Source organism: Paramormyrops kingsleyae, chromosome 4 (genome assembly GCF_048594095.1).
Source record: "Paramormyrops kingsleyae isolate MSU_618 chromosome 4, PKINGS_0.4, whole genome shotgun sequence".
Classification (NCBI taxonomy): domain Eukaryota; kingdom Metazoa; phylum Chordata; class Actinopteri; order Osteoglossiformes; family Mormyridae; genus Paramormyrops; species Paramormyrops kingsleyae.
This window is the reverse complement of record NC_132800.1, coordinates 49,530,569-49,555,863: the sequence shown is the minus strand read 5'-3', so window position 1 is coordinate 49,555,863 and position 25,295 is coordinate 49,530,569. Positions and strand designations below refer to the sequence as shown.

The 25,295-nt window shown below is 42.4% G+C and overlaps 1 protein-coding gene across 2 annotated transcripts; it reads left to right on the top strand.

Annotated features, from left to right (window-relative positions):
• Positions 1-17,600: 17,600 nt before the first annotated feature.
• On the top strand, positions 17,601-21,034 carry LOC140589086 (uncharacterized). 2 transcript variants are annotated; one of them, XM_072711696.1, is made up of 3 exons: positions 17,601-17,674; positions 18,323-18,906; positions 19,649-21,034. In XM_072711696.1, exons 1-3 carry the CDS (start codon positions 17,664-17,666, stop codon positions 19,987-19,989), a joined length of 936 nt encoding a protein of 311 aa, XP_072567797.1. In that variant the 5' UTR covers positions 17,601-17,663; the 3' UTR covers positions 19,990-21,034. The 2 variants fall into 2 exon arrangements, with proteins under 2 accessions (XP_072567797.1, XP_072567796.1); XM_072711695.1 differs by having other exon boundaries at positions 19,591-21,034.
• The last annotated feature ends 4,261 nt before the right edge of the window (positions 21,035-25,295 follow it).

Sequence of the window (25,295 nt, the reverse complement as noted above, 5' to 3'; positions counted from 1 at the left end):
ACTGATATAAGTAAAAGTACGGAAGCTATATGGGTAAAATTAGATGCTACAAACTCAAATAGCCTAATTGTCGGTGTTTGTTACAGAGCACCCAATGTAGCTGTTGAGGAAAGCAGATTGTTATACAGTGATATTAGGATTATGAGCAATAAAAATGATGTGGTAGTTATGGGTGATTTTAATCTACCGGGGATGCAGTGGGACATTGTTGCTGGCTCTTCTGAAAATGAACTTGACATGGTGGGATTAGTACAGGATTGTTTTTTTACTCAGTTTGTTAACACCCCTACCAGGGGAGATGCCATTCTTGATCTTGTTTTGTCTAATAACCAGGACAGGATTGGTAAATTAGATGTTTTAGAACCACTTGACAGTAGCGATCATAACATGGTTAAATTTGAGGTTAAGTTTAGTGCCCGAAGAGCAAAGTCCAAATCAAAAATATATAATGTTAGGAAGGCTAACTTCAATTGTATGAGATTAAAACTAGAAACTGTGAACTGGATGGAGTTAATTAACAAAACTGTTGAAGAGGCATGGGGATTTTTTAAAAGCACATTATTGCAAGTACAAGAGGACTTCATACCTGTTTCTAACAAGAATAAATCAAGGAAATTGCAACCTAGGTGGTTTAATAGGGACATAAAGTATAAAGTAAGGAGGAAAAGGGCTTTGTTCCAGAGATGGAAAATAACTGATGATGACATAATAAAGCAAGAGTATCTAAATCTACAGGCTGAGTTAAAAAATGACATTAGACGAGCTAAAAGGAATGTCGAAAGGAAGATCGCATTGGAGGCTAAGGATGACGTTAAAAGTTTCTTCCAGTATTTTAACTCTAAAAGAGCTCTAAAAGCTGAAATCACTAATCTGCAGGATAGTAAGGGTCTTATAATTGAAAACGACATTGACATAGTAAATGAGTTCAATGATAGTTTTGCACGGGTATTCACTGTTGAGGACACTAGTAACTTACCAGTTCTTATTACTAATCCAACATCGTCTATAACTAATATATATATAACTGAAGCTGATGTTTTGCAAAGCCTAGCTAAGCTCAAAATAAATAAATCACAGGGCCCTGATGGCATCTTACCTATAGTGTTAAAAGAGATGAGGGATATTATTTGCCAACCCTTAACATTACTGTTTCAAAAATCCTTATCTGAAGGTGTGGTACCTTCTGATTGGAAGCATGCCAACATAACGCCCATTTTCAAAAAAGGGGATAGAAGTAATTTGTCAAACTATAGGCCAATCAGTCTAACTTGTATAACTGGTAAAGTTATGGAGGCTATAATCAAAGAGAAAATGGTAGATTACCTGGACTCAAATAACATTTTGAGGGATAGCCAGCATGGATTTAGGAGAGGTAGATCCTGTTTAACAAATCTGTTGGAGTTTTTTGAGGAAGCTACTCAGGAAGTTGATGATAAGAAGGCCTATGATGTCATCTATTTAGATTTCCAAAAGGCTTTTGATGTTGTTCCCCACAAGAGGCTCTCACTTAAACTCAAAGCGACAGGTATTTTAGGAACTGTAGCGACTTGGATTGATAACTGGTTAACGGATAGGAAGCAGCGAGTAGTTATAAGAGGCTCGATGTCACAGTGGGCCTGCGTTCATAGTGGGGTACCGCAGGGTTCAATTTTAGGACCACTTTTGTTCCTTATTTACATAAATGATATAGACACCAATATATACAGTAAACTGGTGAAATTTGCAGATGACACCAAGGTGGGTGGTGTAGCAGATACTGAACTAGCGGCTCAGCAGCTACAGCGGGATCTTAATTTAATTAGTGACTGGGCTGACACCTGGCAGATGAAATTTAACATAGACAAATGTAAGGTACTCCATGTAGGGAGCAGAAATATAAAGTACAGGTATTTTATGGGACCTACTGAAATAAAGGTAGCTGATTATGAGAAAGACCTTGGTGTGTATGTAGATGCTTCCATGTCTCATTCTCGCCAGTGCGGGGAAGCAATAAAAAAGGCCAATAGGATGTTGGGGTATATCTCCAGGTGTGTGGAGTTTAAGTCAAGGGAGGTAATGCTAAGATTATACAATTCCTTGGTGAGACCTCACCTAGAATATTGTGTACAGGTTTGGTCACCATATCTTAAAAAGGACATAGCGGCCTTAGAAAAGGTGCAGCGTAGGGCCACAAGAATGATTCCTGGTCTTAGAGGAATGTCATACGAGGAAAGGTTATTTGAGCTAAATCTGTTCAGCCTCAAGCAAAGGAGACTGAGGGGGGACATGATTCAGGTCTATAAGATTCTAACAGGTTTGGATGCTGTTCAACCGAATAGTTACTTCAGCATTAGTTCAAATACAAGAACTCGTGGCCATAGGTGGAAATTAGCGGGAGAACATTTCAAACTGGATTTAAGGAAACACTTCTTTACACAGCGTGTAGTCAGAGTATGGAATAGTCTTCCTGATAACGTAGTGCAAGCTGAATCCTTGGGTTCCTTTAAATCAGAGCTAGATAAGATTTTAACAACTCTGAGCTATTAGTTAAGTTCTCCCCAAGCGAGCTCGATGGGCCGAATGGCCTCCTCTCGTTTGTATATTTCTTATGTTCTTATGTTCTTATGTTCTTAAGACAGGATAGGGCTAATGTGATCAATTTTTTTAGTTTTTGTTAGAACTCTGGCAGCTGCATTTTGTACTAACTGAAGTTTATGTAGGGATCCAGATGGACAACCCGAAAGGAGGGCATTGCAGTAGTCCAATCTAGAAGTTATAAAGGCATGTATTAGTTTTTCTGCATCTTGAAAGGACAGCAACTTCCGAAGCTTGGCTATGTTCCGTAGATGATAAAATGCCGTACTGGTAATGCTATTTATGTGAGCACTGAAGCAGAGGTCGGAGTCTACCAGGACACCAAGATTTCTGACCACTGTTTTAAATTGAGTAGGGAGGCCGCTAGGGTTGGGGTTTACAAACTTATTGCGGGCCTCCTTAGGACCGATTAAAAGAACCTCAGTTTTTTCAGTATTTAACATGAGGAAATTCCTTGCCATCCAACAACGGATGTCTAGCAGACAGTCGGCTAAAGAAGAGAGCTGGGATGCGTCACTAGGTTTAACAGATATATACAATTGTGTATCATCAGCATAACAATGAAAATTAACACTGTAATTTCTAATTATGTTACCAAGCGGTAGCATATATAGATTGAACAGTAGGGGGCCCAGCACTGATCCCTGCGGGACACCATATCTTACTTTAGTGGCTATGAATGACTCATTTTTTACATGGACAAACTGGTAACGATCAGTGAAATACGAACGAAACCACAGTAGTGCTGTCCCTTTAATGTCAATCAATGTTTCCAACCGGTCCAAAAGAATATTATGGTCTACAGTATCGAATGCTGCAGTTAGATCCAGTAAGAATAATAGCGATATACAGCCACGGTCGGAAGCCATAAGCAAGTCGTTTATCACTTTGACTAAGGCCGTTTCTGTGCTATGATTGGGTCTGAAACCAGACTGATATAGCTCGTTAGCATTATTATCTTGAAGAAAGGAGGACAGCTGGTGAGCAACAACTTTCTCAAGAATTTTAGAAATGAAGGGAAGATTTGAGATGGGTCTATAGTTTCCTAAGTCACTAGGTTCAAGATTTGGTTTCTTTAGGATAGGTCTAATAACAGCCATTTTAAAAGATTTAGGAACATATCCAAGACTAAGAGATGAGTTTAACAAGTTTAACAATGTAGTGCTAATCAGTGGTGCAATTTCCTTAAGTCGATTGGTGGGTATTGGGTCATCAAGGCTAGTAGTGGGTTTGCAAGAGGAAATTAACTGAAGGAGTTCTGTCTGCACTACAGGAGTGAAACATTCAAAGATGTTATCATTAGTACTAATAACACTAGCACTAGCAGAGGATTGGTGGTTGTGTGCAACCGTGGGCGTGCTCGTGATGGTATGTCTAATCGTGGTTATTTTATTATTAAAAAACGCAATAAAGGCATCACTACCAAGAGCTTCTGGGACATGTGAGTTTAACATTGAACGATTCTTTGTTAACCTAGATACAGTTTCAAATAGGAATTTAGGATTGGTTTTGTTATTTTCTATTAGTTTAGAGAGATACATAGACCTAGCAGTCATTAGTGCATGTCTATACTTAGACAGGCTCTCTTTCCAGGCAAATCTAAAAACTTCTAATTTTGTTGACCGCCATTTGCGTTCTAGCTTTCGTGAAGCTTGTTTAAGTTCACGTGTACGGTTAGAGTACCAGGGGGCAGGTTTCTTATCCCTATGTTTTATTTTCTTGAGTGGTGCTACATGATCAAGAGTGGTACGAAATGATTCTACCATGTTCACGGTTACCTGTTCAAGTTCATTTACACATGACACTTCAGAGGTTAGGTTAAAGGACTGTGGGAGCTGTTCCAGAAAAGTTGCAGCGGATAATGAGGCTATGGAACGTCTAGTATCGTACCTCTGGTCTGGGGCCTTAGGGGAGTTATGTTGTATTTGAAATGTTAAAAGGTAATGATCTGAAAGTAGAGGATTCTGAGGGATAATTGATATGTGTTCTACCAGGACACCATGACTAAGAATCAGGTCTAGGGTGTGGTTACAGGCATGAGTTGGCCCAGTTACATTCTGATGTACACCGACAGAGTCAAGAATGGCAGTAAATGCTTTTGTTACTGGATCACTTTCATTTTCCATATGAATATTAAAATCACCAACAATCAAGGCCTTGTCGGTAGTAACCACCAAGCTTGTTAGCTTGTCATTGCCACGCCATGACAGAATGACTCCCTAAGCAGGATGATCCCCAGACTCTGTGACACCCCGTCTGTTGGGATTCGTGTCCTTTGCTCCTGCAGGTGACCCAGTGGTGATGGGGTCAGAGCCCCAGTCCTTGGTATCTGTTTTGGTCCCAGCACCCAGCCTCCTGCCTTGGCCCAAGCCACTGGCCTACGTACCTCAGTGGATCGTCAACAGTCCACTAATTGATCCATGGAGCGATAGTGACTGGAGGAGCCCAAGGAAGAGGAAGACCTTACTGGGCTTCTTGTAGTGACGCAGACAACCTGCCCTTACTGCTCCCTCTTGTTGCCCAGAAGGTCCGGCTCCCTGGAACTCAGCCATGGAAGGCCACTCAACACATCACTTCTCTGCGACATGGTGCCTCAAAACTCTCCACAAATTCTTCCATTGACTCCCCAAAGTGCACAGCTGCTTTGCTTGCTTTCTCTGGACATTGAAATAGGAGATGGCGGAAGGCAGCTGACCTGATATCACTAAACCCAGTTCAGGTAGTGTCCAGTCCCAGTGAAATCACTGCAGCTTCGCCCTGTGGAAGAATAATTAGTTAAAATTTGTCTATTACTATTACTAATAAACTGGTCTTTGTTCATTACTGAAAATGTAATCGAAGTTCCCTTCAAATGACTCAATATTTCTTGTAGGTGATTGTGTAATCACCTGGGTTACCCCCTTAGATACTACATCCCATAATTATCGTCATCCTGACCTTCTGTAGGCATTAATCCCATGTCAGAGTGTGTCTGCACAGCTATTTCCTTCCATTCTCTCACACAAAGTGCATCACAAAGCCTCTTTTGTTCAAACCATGGCTCCCTTGTTTAATACTACAAATTCTATTGTCATCATAAGCAAATATACATGCCTTGTGCATAGTAAATCTTTTAGTGTCCAAGCAGCATAAAGAAAAATTATGATGCATTTTATTATGAGTTTTATGCTGCATATAGTAATAATAATAGAATGACTTGCTGAAGTATTTGGTGCTAAACATTCAACCGTGTGGTTTTGTCACTTCCTGTTTAAAGTGTCCACTCCCCTTTCACTCTGCCTGCTGTGTGTGAGAATAGAAACGACAGAGATAGTGAAAGTACAGAGGATGAGGAAGTGAGGGTCAGTCTCCACAGATCTGGGCTCAGTGACACACACACACATATGGATCCTCTGATGCTCCTGTTTCTTCTCATTGCTGGGCTCACAGGTGAGTGTCTCTCATTACAGTGGTACTGAGTAGAGATCTCTCTCCTGCTGCTCACACACTGTCAGCTGCAGTTTGGAGATCATGATGTCAGTTGTGAATTATGGCAGTCTTAATAAAAACATCTTTGTCTTGGAAATTGGAAATACATATTATATTCTTAGAAATGTACCCTGAATCAGGTAATTGAAACTATATACATAATATCTAAATATACTGCATGATATATATAAAGACTGTCAGTGCAGATAAACTGCTCCTGCCTCTTGTACCCTTTGGTTTTCTATGAGGCCTGTGATTGATCTTACTGGTGTCATTTCAGCAGCACAGGTGGTTATGTGAGCAGACAGCCGGGATGCCATCAGTCATTTCTGTGTGTACAGACAGAGGGGTCTAAACACCCAGCTTCATGTATTACTGCAGAAGGTCTCAGTGCTTATCAGGGGGCAAGATCAGTGTTAGGGGTCAAGGCTAAACCTGGTTGTCTTTCACTCTGCAGCAGATTTGGAGAGCTAGTTACCCTCTAGCTGGTAGAGACTGGGGGCAGCGTGGGGGCCTCACACCTCCAGGCTTGTGGTTTCGGTATCTGGCCCAGCTTTCTGTGGGCAGTTTGCATGGTCTTCCTGTATCTATGCTGGTTTCCTCTCAGTTCTCCGGTTTCCTCCCACAGGTCAATGTCTTTCCATGTAAAGGGCAGCCAATAGCGACATTTTTGCCTCTCTAGACGGCACTTCAGTGCATTCAGTCGTGCTACATGACACCTTTCTTGATGGTGAACTGTGTGCAGGTAGGTAGGTTGGTCTATCTCTCTAATCATGTCTAATCATGCAATATCAAAGAAAAGGACAGCCCCAGACGATTGATTTAATTATTGTGATAACTCAAAAAGTATTTGACAGATCTTTGGATAATAGAGGATCCGTGACTGATTTAATTTTGTGACGAAGCGCTCCAGAATTGAAGCGGTGTCACGTAGTGATGGCACATGAAAGGACAGCCATAGGTGTAGATTCAGTGAACCTGGTTACATTGAGACAAGTCGCCCAGTGTTGGGCTTTTAATAACAATGATTGTTGCATAGGTGGGAGGAGTGTGTGGGGGATACAGGTTGTTAAGGGTAGGGGTGTGTGAGTAGAGTGGGGACATTGAGTTGGATTTTCATGCCTTATAGTCAGAAGCCCATGTCTTCTGTTGCCCTTGCCGTGGTTCCCCAAAATCTCTCTGTCTCTTTAGTTTATACAGATATTAGATATCTGACTCATACCCCTGCCATCTCAGCACTGCTGACTGTTGGCTTTGAATGTGACCATGACTGCGTCTGTGTGCAGTTTGCAGGCTTCCTCTGTTCACATTGCATTTCTCCAGCTTCCAGTGCCCTGCAATGGATTGACATGCTGTTGAAGGTTTACCTCACTTTACACTGTGTGCTTCCTGCATTAGGACCTAAATAATTATACTAATGATTAAACAGCTATGGTGAAACATACGACTCTTTCAGGTGACAGTGATACCCAACTAATGTATAGCGTTTGTTTTTAAAATGAAATGAGAACAGATTAAAAGAGAGCTGAGCATCTCGATTGACTAACATTCCCACAGTGCCTCTTCAGGAGTCCTTTTAGACACCAAGTTCTGTGGTTCCAATTAGCACCATGAAGGTGCACAATGATATTCATGGGTATCATGGTCTGCAGCCAAATCACAATTATTTAACACTTTTTCTAGATTTTACATGTCTGCAGTGTTGGAACACACAATACACACAATATATATGCGGTGGGGCAACTTTTGCCCCCACTGTCTAAAAATGGGGGCATTTGCAATATTTGGGGTCACACTTTAAAAATTGTACTTAGAGCACAAAGTTTATGTTTTATGAGAGAAGAGCCCAGATTAAAATGCATACAGTAATCAGCTCCTTGTGCCAACATGAGTAAATAAGAATAATATTCCTATCAGGGGTTTTGCGAGGATGAGACTGAAGCTTTACCCTTTGTTTCTGCTGAGAGACATGCGGCGTGACTCATTTCTCTGCGCGTACAAGTTATCTTTGATCAGCGTTCATGGTTTGAGATTCAGATCGAGCTTTAGGTAATTATTTTCGAACTGGTTGGTTGGACTTCTAAGAAATTCGAGTTCTAATGAGTTCGAGAACTGAGGTACCACTGTACTAACAAATAGAAAACACAAAATACTGTACATGTATGACGTAATTGCCAGTTTATTGGTAAAATATTTTTGTTAAAGCTTTTAAAAAATTACATAATAATATAAGTGATATAAAAACCAGTGAGAATCCAAATACTATCTACAACTTCATAGAGTATTATACTCAATGCAGCCTCTGCAAATGTTTCCGGAATGTAGCCATAGCAATTTCTTCTGATGTAGCAGCAGATCTCCATCATGATCTCCAAACTGCAGCTGACAGTCTGTGAGGAGCAGGAGAGAGATCTCTACTCAGTACCACTGTAATGAGAGACACTCACCTGTGAGCCCAGCAATGAGAAGAAACAGGAGCATCAGAGGATCCATACATGTGTGTGTCACTGAGCCCAGATCTGAGGAGACTGACAATCACTTCCTCATCCTCTGTACCTTCACTGTCATGGTCGTTTCTATTCTCACACACAGCAGGCAGAGTGATGGGGGAGTGGACACTTTAAACAGGAAGTGACAAAACCACAAGGCTGAATGTTTAGCACTTCAGCAAGACATAACATCCAACCATCCATCCATCCATCTTCTATAGCTGCTTATTCTGTGCAGGATCCTGATGGCCCACAGTCTGGGCAGCAACCACTCGCAGGGAAAACACACCATTCACACACACATGCACACCTATGGTAACTCCAATAAACCTCAGCATGTTTTTGGGCTGTGGGGGGAAACAGGAGAACCCAGAGGAAACCCCACACTGACACGGGGAGAACATGCAAGTGCAGGGGGGACAATAAAACAAAATTAAAGTCTTCAGCTTGCTTGGTTTCTTGTGTCATTCATGTGACTCACAGCTGTTTTCTACAGATACACATATAAAGTGTGAAATGAAGAGCTGAGAGGGAGAGACACTGCAGAAAGCAGTGAAAGCCAGTACATACTGTCAGAGGTTACAATCTTTACGGTGTGTGTTTCTGCGTATTTCTTATCAATTGCAGGAAAACATTTTTCATGTTGCCTTTGTCCTGCAGTTTGCAGGAATAAATATTGTAATAATATTAGGAATTTTACAAATTTGGCAATATCAAATACAGTGATACCTCGGTATACGTCCTTAATCTGTTCCAGATCCTTGGACTTATACCAAACAGGATGTATACCAAACAAATTTTTCCCATAAGAAATATAAGGAAAATGATTAATCCGTTCCCATGAAAAAAAAATCCTATTGTTATTGGCATATTATATATTGATGGGGTTGTATAAAATAACTTAAACATTGCTTAATACTAAAATACATAAATATAAAAGCAATTAGATGAAACAAATGAAAAGAGAGTTATAGCGCGGGTTGTTCACTGAATGGTAGCAACTGGCGTACTGACGCTGGTGGGCAGTCGTGGCTTTGTCTTGAGAGGTAAACAAGGGAAGCGCGTGGTGTCCTGACTCATTATGACCCATACAAGTTCTAGCACATGAGTCGTATTCCAAACAAAGGCCATATACCAAACAAAATTTTCCGTGTCCAAGCAGGACGTATATCAAGTTGGACTTATTCCAGAGTGGACGTATACTGAGGTACCACTGTAATGGATAGTTGAACTTTACAAAGAATCATTGTAGCTCACTGGGTATAGAAATACATGTAAATGAAGCATGTAAGTTGATGTTATTAATGAGCTGTGTAACTTCCTTCTTTCTCACACATGAACATAAGCAGCTAAGATATTTTCAGACAGACACTTATTCTGAAAAGCAGAAATGTCGTCATACAGGATGTGAGGGTGAGACTCTGCAGAAACACTGTGTGCTGCATACAGAGGGTCTGACCTCAGGCCTTTGTTTCAGTCTTTGTTATGTTTTATACAGTTTGTTAAGTTCCACTGCAGTAGGTCCTTTTAATCTCAGTGGATCAGTAGGAAACAAGAGGCCCATTAGGATCGTGTTTCTGTGTGTGTACTCACACTTGGCCCAGTAGCCTCGCACCATGCCTGAGAAGGATTATCCCTCCTCCCACTCCCCGCTGGTCTGCGGTCACATTGCACTTAACATTTCGGGCCCCACCGCACTTGCGTCATCTTTGTATAACTTTTTGTGTTGAAGTGAAAATAGGAAACGCGCAATCGTACAGCACAGTGGAGTTTATGACTAATATCCTTATATTGTGGCTTATTTGGGGTTGTTTTGGGCATGATGACAAACAGCCCTCATATAGATTTATCGAGTATGTAATGCAGCTATTTTTACTTATACGTGCTGCATGTATAAGAAAACAGTCCCACGTTTTACTAAATATCTAAGATTTTTGTGTTTTGCATCCAGCTGTTCCTAGACACTCTCATCAGCAGAAATTTCCAGCAAACACTGCACCTCTGCTGCAGACTAAATTGCCAGTTGCATCCTTGATGTGTCTCTAACACTGTGATGTGTATGAGTATGTGTATGAGTATGAGCATTGGTGCCTGTAATGCTGTGATGTGTAAAGGTACAGTATGTGTATGAGTATGCCTATTGGTGTCTGTAATGCTGTGATGTGTATAGGTACAGTATGTATATGAGTATGCCTATTGGTGCCTGTATCGCTGTGATGTGTATAGGAACAGTATGTATATGAGTATGCCTATTGGTGCCTGTAACACTGTGATGTGTATGGGTACAGTATGTATATGAGTATGCCTATTGGTGCCTGTAACGCTGTGATGTGTATAGGTACAGTATGTGTATGAGTATGCCTATTGGTGCCTGTAACGCTGTGAAGTGTATAGGTACAGTATGTGTATGATTATGCCTATTGGTGCCTGTAACGCTGTGATGTGTATAGGTACAGTATGTATATGAATATGCCTATTGGTGCCTGTAACGCTGTGATGTGTATAGGTATAGTATGTGTATGAGTATGCCTATTGGTGCCTGTAATGCTGTGATGTGTATAGGTACAGTATGTGTATGATTATGCCTATTGGTGCCTGTAACGCTGTGATGTGTATAGGTACAGTATGTGTATGATTATGCCTATTGGTGCCTGTAACGCTGTGATGTGTATAGGTACAGTATGTATATGAGTATGCCTATTGGTGCCTGTAACGCTGTGATGTGTTTAGGTACAGTATGTATATGAGTATGCCTATTGGTGCCTGTAACGCTGTGATGTGTATAGGTACAGTATGTGTATGATTATGCCTATTGGTGCCTGTAACGCTGTGATGTGAATGGGTACAGTATGTGTATGAGTATGCCTATTGGTGCCTGTAACGCTGTGATGTGTATAGGTACAGTATGTGTATGAGTATGCCTATTGGTGCCTGTAACGCTGTGATGTGTATGGGTACAGTATGTGTATGAGTATGTCTATTGGTGTCTGTAACACTGTGATGTGTATAGGTACAGTATGTATATGAGTATGCCTATTGGTGCCTGTAACGCTGTGATGTGTATAGGTACAGTGTGTATATGAGTATGCCTATTGGTGCCTGTAACGCTGTGATGTGTATAGGTACAGTATGTGTATGAGTATGCCTATTGGTGCCTGTAATGCTGTGATGTGTATGGGTACAGTATGTATATGAGTATGCCTATTGGTGCCTGTAACGCTGTGATGTGTATAGGTACAGTATGTATATGAGTATGCCTATTGGTGCCTGTAACGCTGTGATGTGTATAGGTACAGTATGTATATGAGTATGCCTATTGGTGCCTGTAACGCTGTGATGTGTATAGGTACAGTATGTATATGAGTATGCCTATTGGTGCCTGTAATGCTGTGATGTGTATAGGTACAGTATGTATATGAGTATGCCTATTGGTGCCTGTATCGCTGTGATGTGTTTAGGTACAGTATGTATATGAGTATGCCTATTGCTGTCTCTAATCCAGACCCTAATGGTGTCTAGGGGGGCAGCGTGTGGCTCAGTGGCACTGAGTGTGCAGCTCAGAGGCAGACATCCCTCCTTCATCAGCTTGAGGCCTGAGGTCAGTCTCACCTTCTGTGTCATATTTTGGTTTTATTTTATCTGTATGCATTCCTCACTGGAATACCAGGGTCTCTCTCTGCTGTGCTTTCCTTACAACTTTGCTATTTGTTTTTGTAGCACTCAATATATTAGCCCCACAATACAGTTCAGATCTGCTATTCCCAAATTAATTTAATTTTAACATAACTTTTTAAATGTGTTGCTTATTGTACATTTCAATTATTTTTTATTATCTTATTTCTTGTATGCATGTTTCCATGTAATTTTATTTATATACTTTACTGTGAATGGAGAACTTGCTAATCAGTTCTCTCTAGCCTGGAAAGCACTTTGGGTCAATTCCTGTTGATTTTAAATACGCTCTACAAATAAATGACTTGCATATGGCTGCCCTCTAATGGATAAACAAAATTCAGCTACTCAAGTCAATATTAATACATTTAACCTTAGTATGTTTTATGGCATTACTGTGAGGCTTGACTGTATTTCCCTCCTCAATGATCAGTTTAATCTAGCTGGTGAAGCTGAAGGCAGAGATGGAAATTAGTTTAGTCGTGACTTCAGAAGTTACCCTGACAAGGGATTCTGTAAAATCAGAGATAGAGCTGATGGTTGGGCTGGTCATCGCCTGCTCCTTCTGACTGATGTAGGTCTGAATGTAAAGTTTCAAACTGATTAATAGGTATTAATCTGTTTTCTAATGTTCACACAAAAAGAGCTTTTACAATGTGATTCTGCATTTGATTCCTCCTTGACTGGGGGGTAAAGAGAAATAACTAGCAAGAGAGACAGAGAGAAACTTTTCAAAGTTGAACTGATTGTCCAAAGCCTTTTTGTTGTCAAATTTTAAATCATCTATTACTCACTGTAATCCTTTCTATACCCACCTCTGTATGACTTCACAGAGCATCACTGCCAAAGAGTATTCTTAAATAAACTTCAGCTGGTACAAAATGCGGCAGCCAGAGTTCTCACAAACACTAAAAAATTTGATCACATCACCCTAGTCTTGTGGGGAAGATGGTGGCGCAGGAGGTAGTGCTATCGTTCGGCAACTGAAAGGTTGCAGGTTCGAGCCCTGGTTCCTCCTGACCCCATCAAAGTGTCCTTGAGCAAGACACTGAACCCCAAATTGCTCCCGGTGTGCAGGTTGGCACCTTGCATGGCAGCCTCTGCCACCGGTGTATGAATGTGTGTATGGATGGGTGAATGTGAGGCATAAATTGTAAAGTGCTTTGAGTACTCGTAAGAGTAGAAAAGCGCTATATAAATGCATTCCATTTACCAACAAAATAAGAGGGTTGCAGGTGAAAAAATTGAATGTAAAATTTGACAATTCAGGTTTTCAGCACCATGGACAGCAGCCTACTGTTGCTTTAAAGGCATTATTATGCTCACTTTCAGTTTATAATTTTATATTTATGATCTACTAGAATAGAGTATGCATGCTTCAGTGTTCAAAAAGCACATATTGTTTTCTCATAATGCACATCTCTATTCACCCTCTGTCTAATCCCTCCCCCAATGAGTCCAGTGTGGTTTGATTGGTCGGTTTACCCTTCATTCCCCTGTCTTTCAGTCTGCAGACAGATCCTTGCAGGTAGGCAGACAATAAGGATTGTGTTATGAGGTGACCTCATCATGTCATGGAAGTAAGGGCTGGAATTACAATGAGGTGTTTTAGGCAGATGAGAGATGAGTGGTTTCTGTGCTGAGAGTTACTCCCTTTGCTATGTACTTTGCATCTAAAGACTTTGCAGACCGTTTACATGCAGCTGAAGCCATATAACACACTAATAGAAAGGGAAAAGCATAATAGGTCCCATTTACTGAGTGTTACAGCAATATGCAATATATTATTTTATATATAAATTTCTTTTGATGTTGACCAGAAGTTATGTGATACCTCCCCCCCCCCCCCCCCCAACTTATCAGATAAGTAAGAGCTGCTGTCAGCTGAGACAAGCTGGTGTGATTCGTTTCAATTCAATATTATTCGTGTCGCGCATTTTCACAACATTACATTGTCTCAAAGCACTTTACCTTATCCCTGCCCAAAGCCCACAGAGAGCAAGCCAGTGGCAAGGAAAATCTCCCTAGAAGGAAGAAACCTTGGGAGGAACCAGATTCAAAGGGGAAGTCCATCCTGCAAGTGCTGGCAGAGGAAGTGATATGAGCAAAATGGCAAAGTCCCAGTTCACACTGTCCATATTTTAAGATTAAAATGAGTAAAAAGTGGGCGGTCCTGATTTCGTGTCTTACATCACACTGCAAGATGGTCACTGATTGGTGGGCTCTGAGAGGAAGCTGTGATCTGAAAACCACAAACCATTTACATTTCATTTTGAAATATTTAAAAAATATTAATTCAATCAGAATATTTATTAAATAAAAATAATTACGAAAATACATTAAATATATATTTAAGAATTAATAAGCAACGCAATAAGACTTTTACTTTCACTAATTAATAAACCAATATTAAACTTTGACCAGCAGGTGGCAGCAAAGCACGTGTGAAGAAGAGGCCATCAGCGGTACGAAGCACTGGCTGTACAGGTTCCAACACTGCAGACAAACCTCCCTGTTTAACTGACTCCTATGGTATGACTAGACAGATTGAGCAGGGCCGCATGAGAGAGGTCTCACTGCAGTTAGTGTAACCATTTATTTTACAACTCATCTGTCTCATTCTGCTTCATAAAGGTCACACCCCACTTCCAGCTTCCTCTGACGCAAGGAGATTCGTGCACAAATGGCTACAGCTTAAACTGAAACAATAATGATATATAAAAAGACATTTCATACAAACACAGCATAACCTTGCTGATAAAGCCTTGCGGTTTGTGCATTTATTTACACTAATAGTGGGTGTATGCTAATTATATTAACAGGATTAATAAGCGTGTATACTTAATCAGAATTCCCTAAGACCCGTGCTTTGTATCGGCCCCTCCCATTTTGACAACAACAAACTACATGTCACTGCAGGGCTTTAGAGACTAACTACTCCAATAATTGCGTAGTGATATTGAAGATAGTCATCGACTACGCCCACTAATCATGGCAGCCTTAATACATATATCAACAAAAGTTTTAATACGTATTGTCTCTGTTTACGTGATAACGAAGACCTAAATATATATTTGCTTTAAATATGTGACTCATGTTACAGAAAATATAAGTAAACCATGAGGACAGAAAAGTCACGGAATAACAGGAATGACCGACATATAGTGCCAAACAGACAAGGTGCAAAGACTGTACTCATAGTACAAACAAAGTAAACGTAGTGCACTATGTAGGGTAAGTTGTACATTTGTTTGCACTTTGCAGCTTACCTTGCGTTGACTCTTTGTAGTACGGTCCCCACGACGGTGGTGGAAATATAAGGGGCTGGTTATCAGAGGGCATGGATTTTGTGGCAGTTTCTATATTGGCGTTGCTGGTGGAGGGAGCTGCATTTGAGGGTTTGTATTCAGCAATGGCTTGAATGCCCTGTGTATTAAGGCGAACTCGCGGACGATTACATCTCTCACACAGCATAGAATTAATAAGACTTGTTCACTGTCCTCCAGTTACTGTAATATTCTGGGAAGTTGTGATTGTTCAACTCCACTGCGCACAGTTAGGAGCAACTCCAACTCCACCTAGCAAACATACGTACGAGGTGATTGAGGTATGGAATGATTCTGACCCTGTATGGACGAATCATCCCCAAATTCTATTGCGTCCATGATTCACCCATATCATTGTGCCAAGGTTGAGCAGCACAACATGTTTTTCTAAGCCTCAGATCACAAGACCAGAGGATAGTGAGGATAGCTGAGAAGATCATTAGAGTCTCTCTTCCCTCCGTCATGGACATTCACATCACACGCTCCATCCGCAAAGCCACCAACATTGTGGATGACCCCACCCACCCCTCACATTATCTTTTCACCCTCCTAGCGTCTGGAAAAGCATTCAGGCCTTCACACCCAGACTCAGAAACATGGAGTCAGACTACTGAACTCTCAGGGACTGATCTGATACCACACACACACACACACAAACAGGTCTGTAATTATATCTTCGTGGGGACTCACCATTCATTTCTATGGGGAAAACTGTAATCCCAACATGACAACCTTAACCTCTACCCAGCCCTAACCTTAACCATAAGTAACCAAACCAAATACAAGACTTCTGGCATCTTTAGTTTTTTATTGTATTGACAGATCTTTGTGGGGACCTGAAAAATACCCCCAAAGCATCAAAATAACAGGTTTTTATCACATTGCGGGGGACATTTGGTCCCCACCATGTAATATAAACCTAATCCACACACACAAACAGACACACACACACACATGTGCGTGCACACACACACACACAGATTAGGTATCTGAGTCTTTGTGGGGATTCTCCATTCATTTTTATGGGCATAACCCCAATCCTAACTATGGCAATCTTAATCCTTAATCCCTACAGTAGTAAGCAAGAAGTAACAGTAAGTAACCAAACAAAATACAAGACTTTTGGAATTATTATTCCTTTGATTGCATTCACAGAATTTTATAAAACTGAGTCAGTTTTTTCTTTTGGGGACCAAAAACATGTCCCTACAAAGTCAAATTAACGTGTTTTTATAACACTGTGGGGACATTTGGTCCCCACAACATAATATATACATGACCACCCACCCAAACACACATAGACACACACACACACACACACACACACACACAGACTGGCTTACCTATATAATCTATAGATTCTTGAATGAAATATCTGCAAAGCAGCTATTATGGCATGGCCTTAGGTTTGAACATGCAGTTTTTAAGGACACTGCACTAACTATAAACGAAACACTGCACTAATTCTAAAATGGTTTTATGTGAACTTTATTTAACATAGAATAAAAAAGAAATCAAACCAAAATTTAGTCTCTCGAAAAACTTGTATATGACATATCTTCGAAATTTAAAATACCAGGATACAGAATTTGAATAACAAGAACTATAGTCTTCCTTCTCAAAAGCGTGAACAACTATCTGAAGACCTACTAGTTCCTGAATTGTTGATGTTGCCTATGAAATTCGCTGAGAGTTGACGTCGCCCTACCAAAGTCGCAAAAATGCTAATTGCGTCAACCAGCTATGGAAATACAGCGGCGGTACACCCCCAATACAGTGGTATTACGCATTACCGTAATGCTGCCTAGCAAAAACATAATGTCATAAAAAAAATTACAGACAGACATTATAGACAGAGCTGCGTGGTTTCCTATTGACAAGTAGATATATGATTTGGGGACTGAAAGGCGGCTAGATATCCAATCACGCCCAGCTACAGTAAGCACAAACTGAAGATACTACTCCTGATTGGACTAGCTTCAAATTCGTCCCGCCCTGACAAAAAATTCTTTGTTTTCATTCGTTGAACATAATGTCAATACATATCTTCATACTATTCGACCAATTAAAACTCTCGGTGGTTTCCATAGAAACAAAATAATTGCAGTTTAAAGACAAACTTTCTGACAGAGAGATGGCGCAGAGGTGAGCAGCATCTCTTCTTATGTTTCTTGCTATTTCTTCAGATTATGTTTTGTTAGCATATTTAATTCTATATTTATTTTTATGTCCTGATATAGTACATGCAAATTTTGCGGCACAATATCGTTGAAATATATATATAATTAGTTGTTTAAACTGTAGATGCTGTGGCCATTATTCTAAATATGGTTGTTTACATTTAAATGGTAAGAGAATATATTTGTGTTAAACTTAAAAACAATAAGTCTTATGGTTGATATGATTGGTTATACTCATCCGGCCTGTGATAATGCATTTCATCTGAAGATGTTATTCTGAAAAGATCGCCTATACGTTTACTTTTTAAATGTCCCATGTTCTTGAAGTAAGATTAACTTTTTGCTAGGTTCGGTATCATGGTGATGTTATAGCGTATCGAAGCAGCGTCATAATTTCGCAAGCTTTACTGTATTGTGAAGCAGTTTTAGCAATTCGGTCGTTACTGCCGGAGTAGCCTCGACGCCACGAGCAGCTAATGAAGGCTCCATCTCTTTCCATAGGCATTCTTGATGAATAGCATTTAGGAAAGAAGTTGAAAAAATACCGTGCCTAGTTTGGCTTTGCGAGTATCACATATGGCTAGTTAATTATTAGTTCTTATTTATTCACCAGAATGAGAATTGCGAGAGCTGTTTCCTGGACCAACGACCAGTACTGGGGAGCCTGGGACCTGTGGGACGAGGTGATCGACTGGGGAGATAAGGAAGGTTTGGAGGAGTACTCACCAGCGACACCCCCCACTGTCCAGACTGGGGAGGTTATGGGGGGACTGGGAGGTGTGACTGACTGGTGTAAGGGAGGGGAGGGTATGAGCATGAAAGGCTCTGAGACTCTTCAGAGCAATTACGGCCTGACATCTGAAGAGTGGGAAATTTATAAGACGTACTACCTTCAGAAAAAGAAGAAGGTCAGGAAGAATAGGAGCACTCAGGGGATAGATGAGGTAAAGGGTGCGATTAGTGGGGAAAAGGTGGAGCTGGCAGAGAGGGAAAAACATGTGGGGGTGACCTCCAGTGTACAGGTGGAGGCCGCAGACCTGAATGTAGGCATTAATAAAATGCAAAATGGAAGCAAGGGGAAGCAAAGTGAGGTGGGGGTGAATGTGAAGGTGGTTAAGGTGGAGGGGGGGATAATTTCCCTGAAGGCAGAGGATACGAAAGGAAATGTGAAGGTGGAGGCTGTGCAAGTCCAAGTGTGTGAGTTTGGGCTTGCAGAAGTAAATTCTGGGGATGTAAATGTTGAGATTGTGGGGGTAGAAGTAGGGGAGGTAATTATTGAGGGTGCGGACATGGTGAGTGATGTAACCATATTGGAAATTATAGTAAATGATGTACTAGTTGAGATTATAAATAGAGAAGGAGGTCAGGAGGAAACTGGCGGTGTAGAGATAGATGTGGGTCAGGTAGAGATAGAAGAGGTAGAAGTGGTGGGGAATTAATATAAAAGTTGAGCGTGTAGAGCTCATTACATAGAGAAGAGCCAAAATACGAAAAAGATGAAGTTGTGGTTCTGCTGCTGCTGTTTAGGAAACATTAAATAATTGAAACAGTATCTAAGATAATAAATCAAGTATGATAAATTTTGAGATATGTGGAATGTTTCATAATAATGTTTAACGTTTATTAAGAAAAAAATGTATATTTCTAAGTAGATTTGTAAACTGCTCTTTAAAGTATTAATTTTCAGAATTCCAGAATTTCCAAAATCTCCAGGTAATTTAATTTGATTTCATTTTGTTTAAACTGCACACACATAAAAATGATTAGCCCTGTTATGTATTTGTGTTTTATTTATTGTTTATTTATTAAGCACCCTATCCCTCATGGATGGCATGTTGTACAGGTCACCTGTGTTCCCATAAACTTTAACTTGTCTTGCAGTCTTGTTCCCCCCACACCCTCTGCTTTTTCCCTTCCTCTGTTTCTATCTTCACTCCAGGTCCAAGACGTTTCCAGCCCACTGTCCTTGGGAAAAGCCACCATCCGTGGCCACCGCTCCGGTTTCTCTGGTTCCTGTTCCTGCCCCCGTCCATGTCCTTGCCCTGCAGGTTCCCCTTCACCCTCAGGTCCCAGGCTTGTGGTACCGACGGTGTCCCTCCCCGCCCTATGGTCCCGACAGCGCCCCACTGCCTTACCATCCTGGCGATGCCCACAGTGCCTCTCGGCCCCAACCCTGCCTTCCCCTTGGCTCGATCTGGCCCTACTGGCCTCCCGAGACCCAGCAGGGGCTCGTGTCCCAGGGTCAACGCCCTGCTTTCTGGGGACCAGCAGACCCCCTAGCTCAGTCCTGTCCCCTCCTGCCTCAGATAAGTTTTTGCCCCAAGGTCCTGTCCCACCTTTGTTCTCCCAAAGCCCATTTCCAGCTCACCCTGTAGCGCCCCCATGTTTGTTCGCTTACCCTGCCTCAGTTCCTGCCCCAGTGCCCTGTCCCACCTTGACTCCTCCTGGGCCCATGGTTCTCCCTTGTCTGTCTGTTCTTCAGCTGTCCACCCTGTGTTAGTCTGTGTGTCAGTTGTGCCCTGCGTTCCCTGTCTTTTCTGGTTTCTTGCCCGTGTTTGGTTCCTGTTAGTGCGGTGCCCCTGTCTGAGCATCATGTTTGCCCTGCTGTGTACCCAGTGTGTCTCTATGGTGTTCTGTTGTGTTTTCGTCCTGGTCCTAGTTCTCTCTTACCCGATCGTGATCCATTTCTTTACTCCTGCGTGGTCTTGTCCTGTCGGGTCAGCAGTCCATATGGCCCTTTGCCCCGCTTGTGTCCTCTATCTGGCCCCGTTAACGGCCGTTCTCGTCTTCCCCGGCTCCTGTAATCCACACGAAATGTTTCTTGTCCCGTGTTATCACTCGTCTGTGGACCTGTCCTGCTGTGTGATGTACGTTCTATCATCCTGGTTGTCCCTAGTCTGTCCCCAGTTCTCCTAGTGGTGTCCCATCTTGCCCCCAGAGTGCCCTGTGCTGGTGTTGCCCCTGCCTATCCTGGTCTGTCTCGTCCCCTAATGGTGTTCGGTCTCTGCGCCCTTGTCCCGCAGCAGTGCCCATCTGGTGTCTTGTCCTGCCCTCTTCCACTGTGTCTCCCATCTTAGTGTACGTATAGCCTGCTGTCTTCCCCGCTGTCCCATCTGCTCCCTCACATGTCCTGTAAAAAGTGTCCTTCAGTCCTGCGATCCTCAGTCCAGTCATTGATGTTGCTGCCTGCATGTGCTCCCCAGTGTGTCCTGTGTCTAGTGTTCTTGCCTGATCCTCCCTACCCTGTTTGGACCCCTTGTGGTCTGTTTCCTTTGCCCTTCCTGTAGTGTAGTTTTCTTTAATAAAGCCCCTTTTGCTTTTCCTCCATGCCTGTCTTAGCCTCTGTCCTTGCCCTCGACGTGACACCATTACAGTGTGACCAGGTAAATGCTGCTAGCTGGACACCATACTATTGTAAATGCTGCTGAAGGCTTACCTCAGTTTATCATTATTGTCATCGTCTTGAGAACAGCAGCAAAAAGTGGGAAAATGATTAAAAAGTAAAGAACACTGTTCTTCTTAAGGTAAAGTCATTATTGGAACTGAAATTAGAATAATGAAATACATTCAACAGAATGGTTGTCCATCCATCCATCTTCTGAAACTACTTTATCCCAACCAAGGTCACAGGGAGTCTATCCCAGGAACAATGGGCACAGACAGGGACCAACCCTGGGCAGTTGCCAACACACCTCAGGGCACACGCACACACAACTACAGGGCCAGTTTAGACTAATCAATCAACCTATCCTGCACACTTTTGGACTGTGGGAGGAAACTGGAGCCCCCAGTGAAAACTCACACGAACAGCGTGCAAACTCTACACAGATAGGACCCAGGACCAAACCCAGGACCTTCTCGCTGTGAGGCAGCAGCACTAACCACCGCGCCACCCTGTTGAAATGGTCGTTTGTAAAATAATACATTCAGGTTATGTTATTGTAGATCTGGAACGTGGTGTTAAAATGTAGTGGTGAACTTAAGACTGCCCATTCAGTATCGCTGTTCTCCTAATGATAGACACAACAATTAATATTAAATATTTTATATAAGACATCCGGAGGCTGCAGGGCATCGTCCAAGCAGCAGAGAAGCTCATTGGCTGCAGCCTCAACCTCAGTGATTCACTATCTGCCCCAAGAACAAAAAGGCGACCTGGCGAGATCATGCCGACCCCTCCCACCTCAGCCATAATCTCTTCCAAATTTTCTTTTATTCCCCTCAAAACTGCATTGTGGAAAAAAGGGATGAGTACAGATTGGGCAGCAACAAATATTTAACAGACATGGTGACAATGAGTGACTTTGCTATACAGCAGAGGGACAGTGTTTGCTGGAAATTTGGGCTGACAAGAGTATCCAGGAAAAACTTGATGCAACTCACAAAAACTCAAAAAAAAAAAAATATTTGGTAAAATATGGGTCTATCTTCTTATATGTGTAGCACGAATAAATAAAAATGCCTGTGTGGCATACTAGCATGGCTCTATATGATGGCCATGTGTCTGCGTGCCCAAAATGACTCCAAATCAGCCATAAAATTAGGACAGTAATCATGAGCTCCATTGTGCTGTGCAATAGCACTTTTCTTCCTTCATTTTTTTCAAAACAAAACATTGCACAGTGATGATGAAAGCATGCTCAGACCTGGAACGTTAAGCGCAATGTGGGCACAGGCGAGTTGGGGAGTGTGGAGGGGGGAACAATCATGCTCAGGCATGATATAAGGCAACCGGGCCAAATGTGAGTACACCCTAACACTGACCATTTGTCAGGCTGAGCTCTACCTGGGAGGGTCCTGGAGCAGCTACTGGAAGAGGTGGTGCAACTCTACTCACCTCATCCACCTGACAGACAACCTCAGTGCCTCAATACCTACACTGGAAGAGCAGCGTGCAAGGGAACAGCAGGCCATGAGATACAGACACCATCACGAACGGCTACATAGCCAAAGACTCCACTCGCTCACAGAGAGCGTCGCTTGTGATGAAACCCAGGGCTTCATGACGAAGCATTTGTGTTATTTGTGATTATAGCATTATGTGATGTTTCCTCTGTTTATGTTAAAGTTCAGTGGTCAGTTTAACAGATAAACCACACACAGTTCCTTAATAACTATATTTTATTCTTCAAAACAAATATAAAAATGATTATGAAAAAATATATATTCTGTGAGCTTGCTGGAAAACAGTTTGTCCAGCATGAGCCAGCCTCATCCAGAGGGCTACTCTCCTGCTGTCAGTCATCCATTGCCATGTCAGAGCCAGCCTCGTCCTGAGGGCTGCTCTCCTGCTGTCCGTCATCCATTGCCATGTCTGAGGCAGCCTCATCCAGAGGGCTGCTCTCCTGCTGTCTGTCACCTTTTTCCAGCATGAGCCAGCCTCATCTAGAGGGCTGCTCTCCTGCTGTCCGTCATCCATTGCCATGTCTGAGCCTGCCTCGTCCAGAGGGCTGCTCTCCTGCTGTCCATCATCTAGTTCCAGGTCTGAGCCAGCCTCGTCCAGAGGGCTGCTCTCCTGCTGTCCGTCATCTAGTTCCAGGTCTGAGCCAGCCTCGTCCAGAGGGCTGCTCTCCTGCTGTCCGTCGTCTAGTTCCAGGTCTGAGCCAGCCTCGTCCAGAGGGCTGCTCTCCTGCTGTCCGTCGTCTAGTTCCAGGTCTGAGCCAGCCTCGTCCAGAGGGCTGCTCTCCTGCTGTCCGTCGTCTAGTTCCAGGTCTGAGCCAGCCTCGTCCAGAGGGCTGCTCTCCTGCTGTCCGTCGTCTAGTTCCAGGTCTGAGCCAGCCTCGTCCAGAGGGCTGCTCTCCTGCTGTCTGTCATCCATTGCCATGTCTGAGCCTGCCTCGTCCAGAGGGCTGCTCTCCTGCTTTCTGTCATCCATTGCCATGTCTGAGCCAGCCTTGTCAAGTGGGCTGCTCTCCTGCTGTACGTTACCATCTTGTTTGGCAGCAGGGCAATCACTAGCCATCTCAATGCCGCCTTCAGCCATGGTAGCAGTGTCTGTATCTCTTGGCGTAGTCCTCCTCAGCTTCTTCCAGAACCTGAGAAGAGTGCCTTTCTTTTTTGGGCCCTGAACATTTTTTTGTTTAGGGCCCTGCACCTTTGTGCAACTTAAACCCATAATGAAATTATGCAAACGATATAGCTCAGATTCTCTTTCACCAGTGCTTCCTTTGAGAGAGTCTCTAAGAATGAAATGTGAAGGTGCAATTGCTTCTTATATAGAAAAATCTTCCTTCGATGACATCACTGACCAGTTCCGGAATTCTGTTCTGTTGACATCACAGAGGGCCCTCCATATAAGGCATTTGTCATTTCATTGTTTATACCAGTATAGGGTATGCTGATTGATTAAAAAAATAATATAAAATTATTATTTAAAAAAAAAATACCTGTGTGTTTAGAAAAATAATACCTGTGTGCGTGTGTGTGTTTTCCCTTATCCTACCAATACTATCCACATTATTACTTAAAAGCTTGTTTGACATCCTTTAATGCTGGTAGTTTTCAGTAACTTCAATTAAACATGAATTGTGTTAATATGATGAAACTAATATGGGGTCATTTTGACCCCAATATAATATAATTGAAATTATCACATGGTCATTTAAACTTCAACACTTTTAAGTATGTATTGACTTGAAAGTAGGGTGTCATGGAGGCTTAGCTGGTGGCCCTGTTGTCTGTCACCGATGGGTTTGGGGCTTTGAATCTCATCACTCCTTGGCAGGGGTGCCGTAATGGCAGGGGAAAGTTACAATGATTCCAAGGGCCCCTGAATGACAGGCGGCCTAAAAAATTGGGAGAATAGCTGGATTGGTCTGGACTGGGGGGCCCAATATGATATGCCTTCATGGGGCCCACAATCTCTAGCAATGCCCCTGCTGCTCGGTGTATGCATGAATGTTTTCCTGCAGACATTGTTTAGGCTAATTGGTGCATCTACAATTTCCCATAGTGTATGAGTGTGTGTGTATATGACCTGTGATGGACTAGCATCCTGCCCAGGATGTACCCCAGCCTTGTGCCCTGTGCTGCTTGGCACGAGCCCCAGGTGACTCTGCCCAGTACAAACAAACTGATGGTTGGGTGATTTTTCGGGTCTGGACGGCACAGAGGCTCAGGACACATAAGTTACATCACACCTTTGGGGGCTGGGAGTCAAAGATCACTTTTGCTCTGTGTGTGAGGTTTGCATGTTCTCCTAGTGTTATATGAATTTTCTCTGGATCCTCTGTTTTACTCCCAAGATTGAAAGAGGTGTACTTAGGTAAATTAGTGTCTCTAAATTGGCTTGTGTGTGTGGGCGTGTGTGCGCCCGGTAATGATCTTTGCGGTAATGATGCCGGTCCTTGTTTTTGCTGCTCCAAGCTCCCTCGCAGACAGAACATCATCTTACCGTAGGAACAGCAGTATCTCAAGTTGTTGACGGAGCACATGTGGAAATCTGTGGCTGCTGCATCTGTGTCTTCAAATTTAGTCCTTGATTCTGTGTGATACTTTAAATTAGGACCCTAGAAAACATTAATTGAACAAATAGTTCCATTTATTACAGTAGCATAAGTGGAAATTTGTGTTTTTAAAAGCACTAA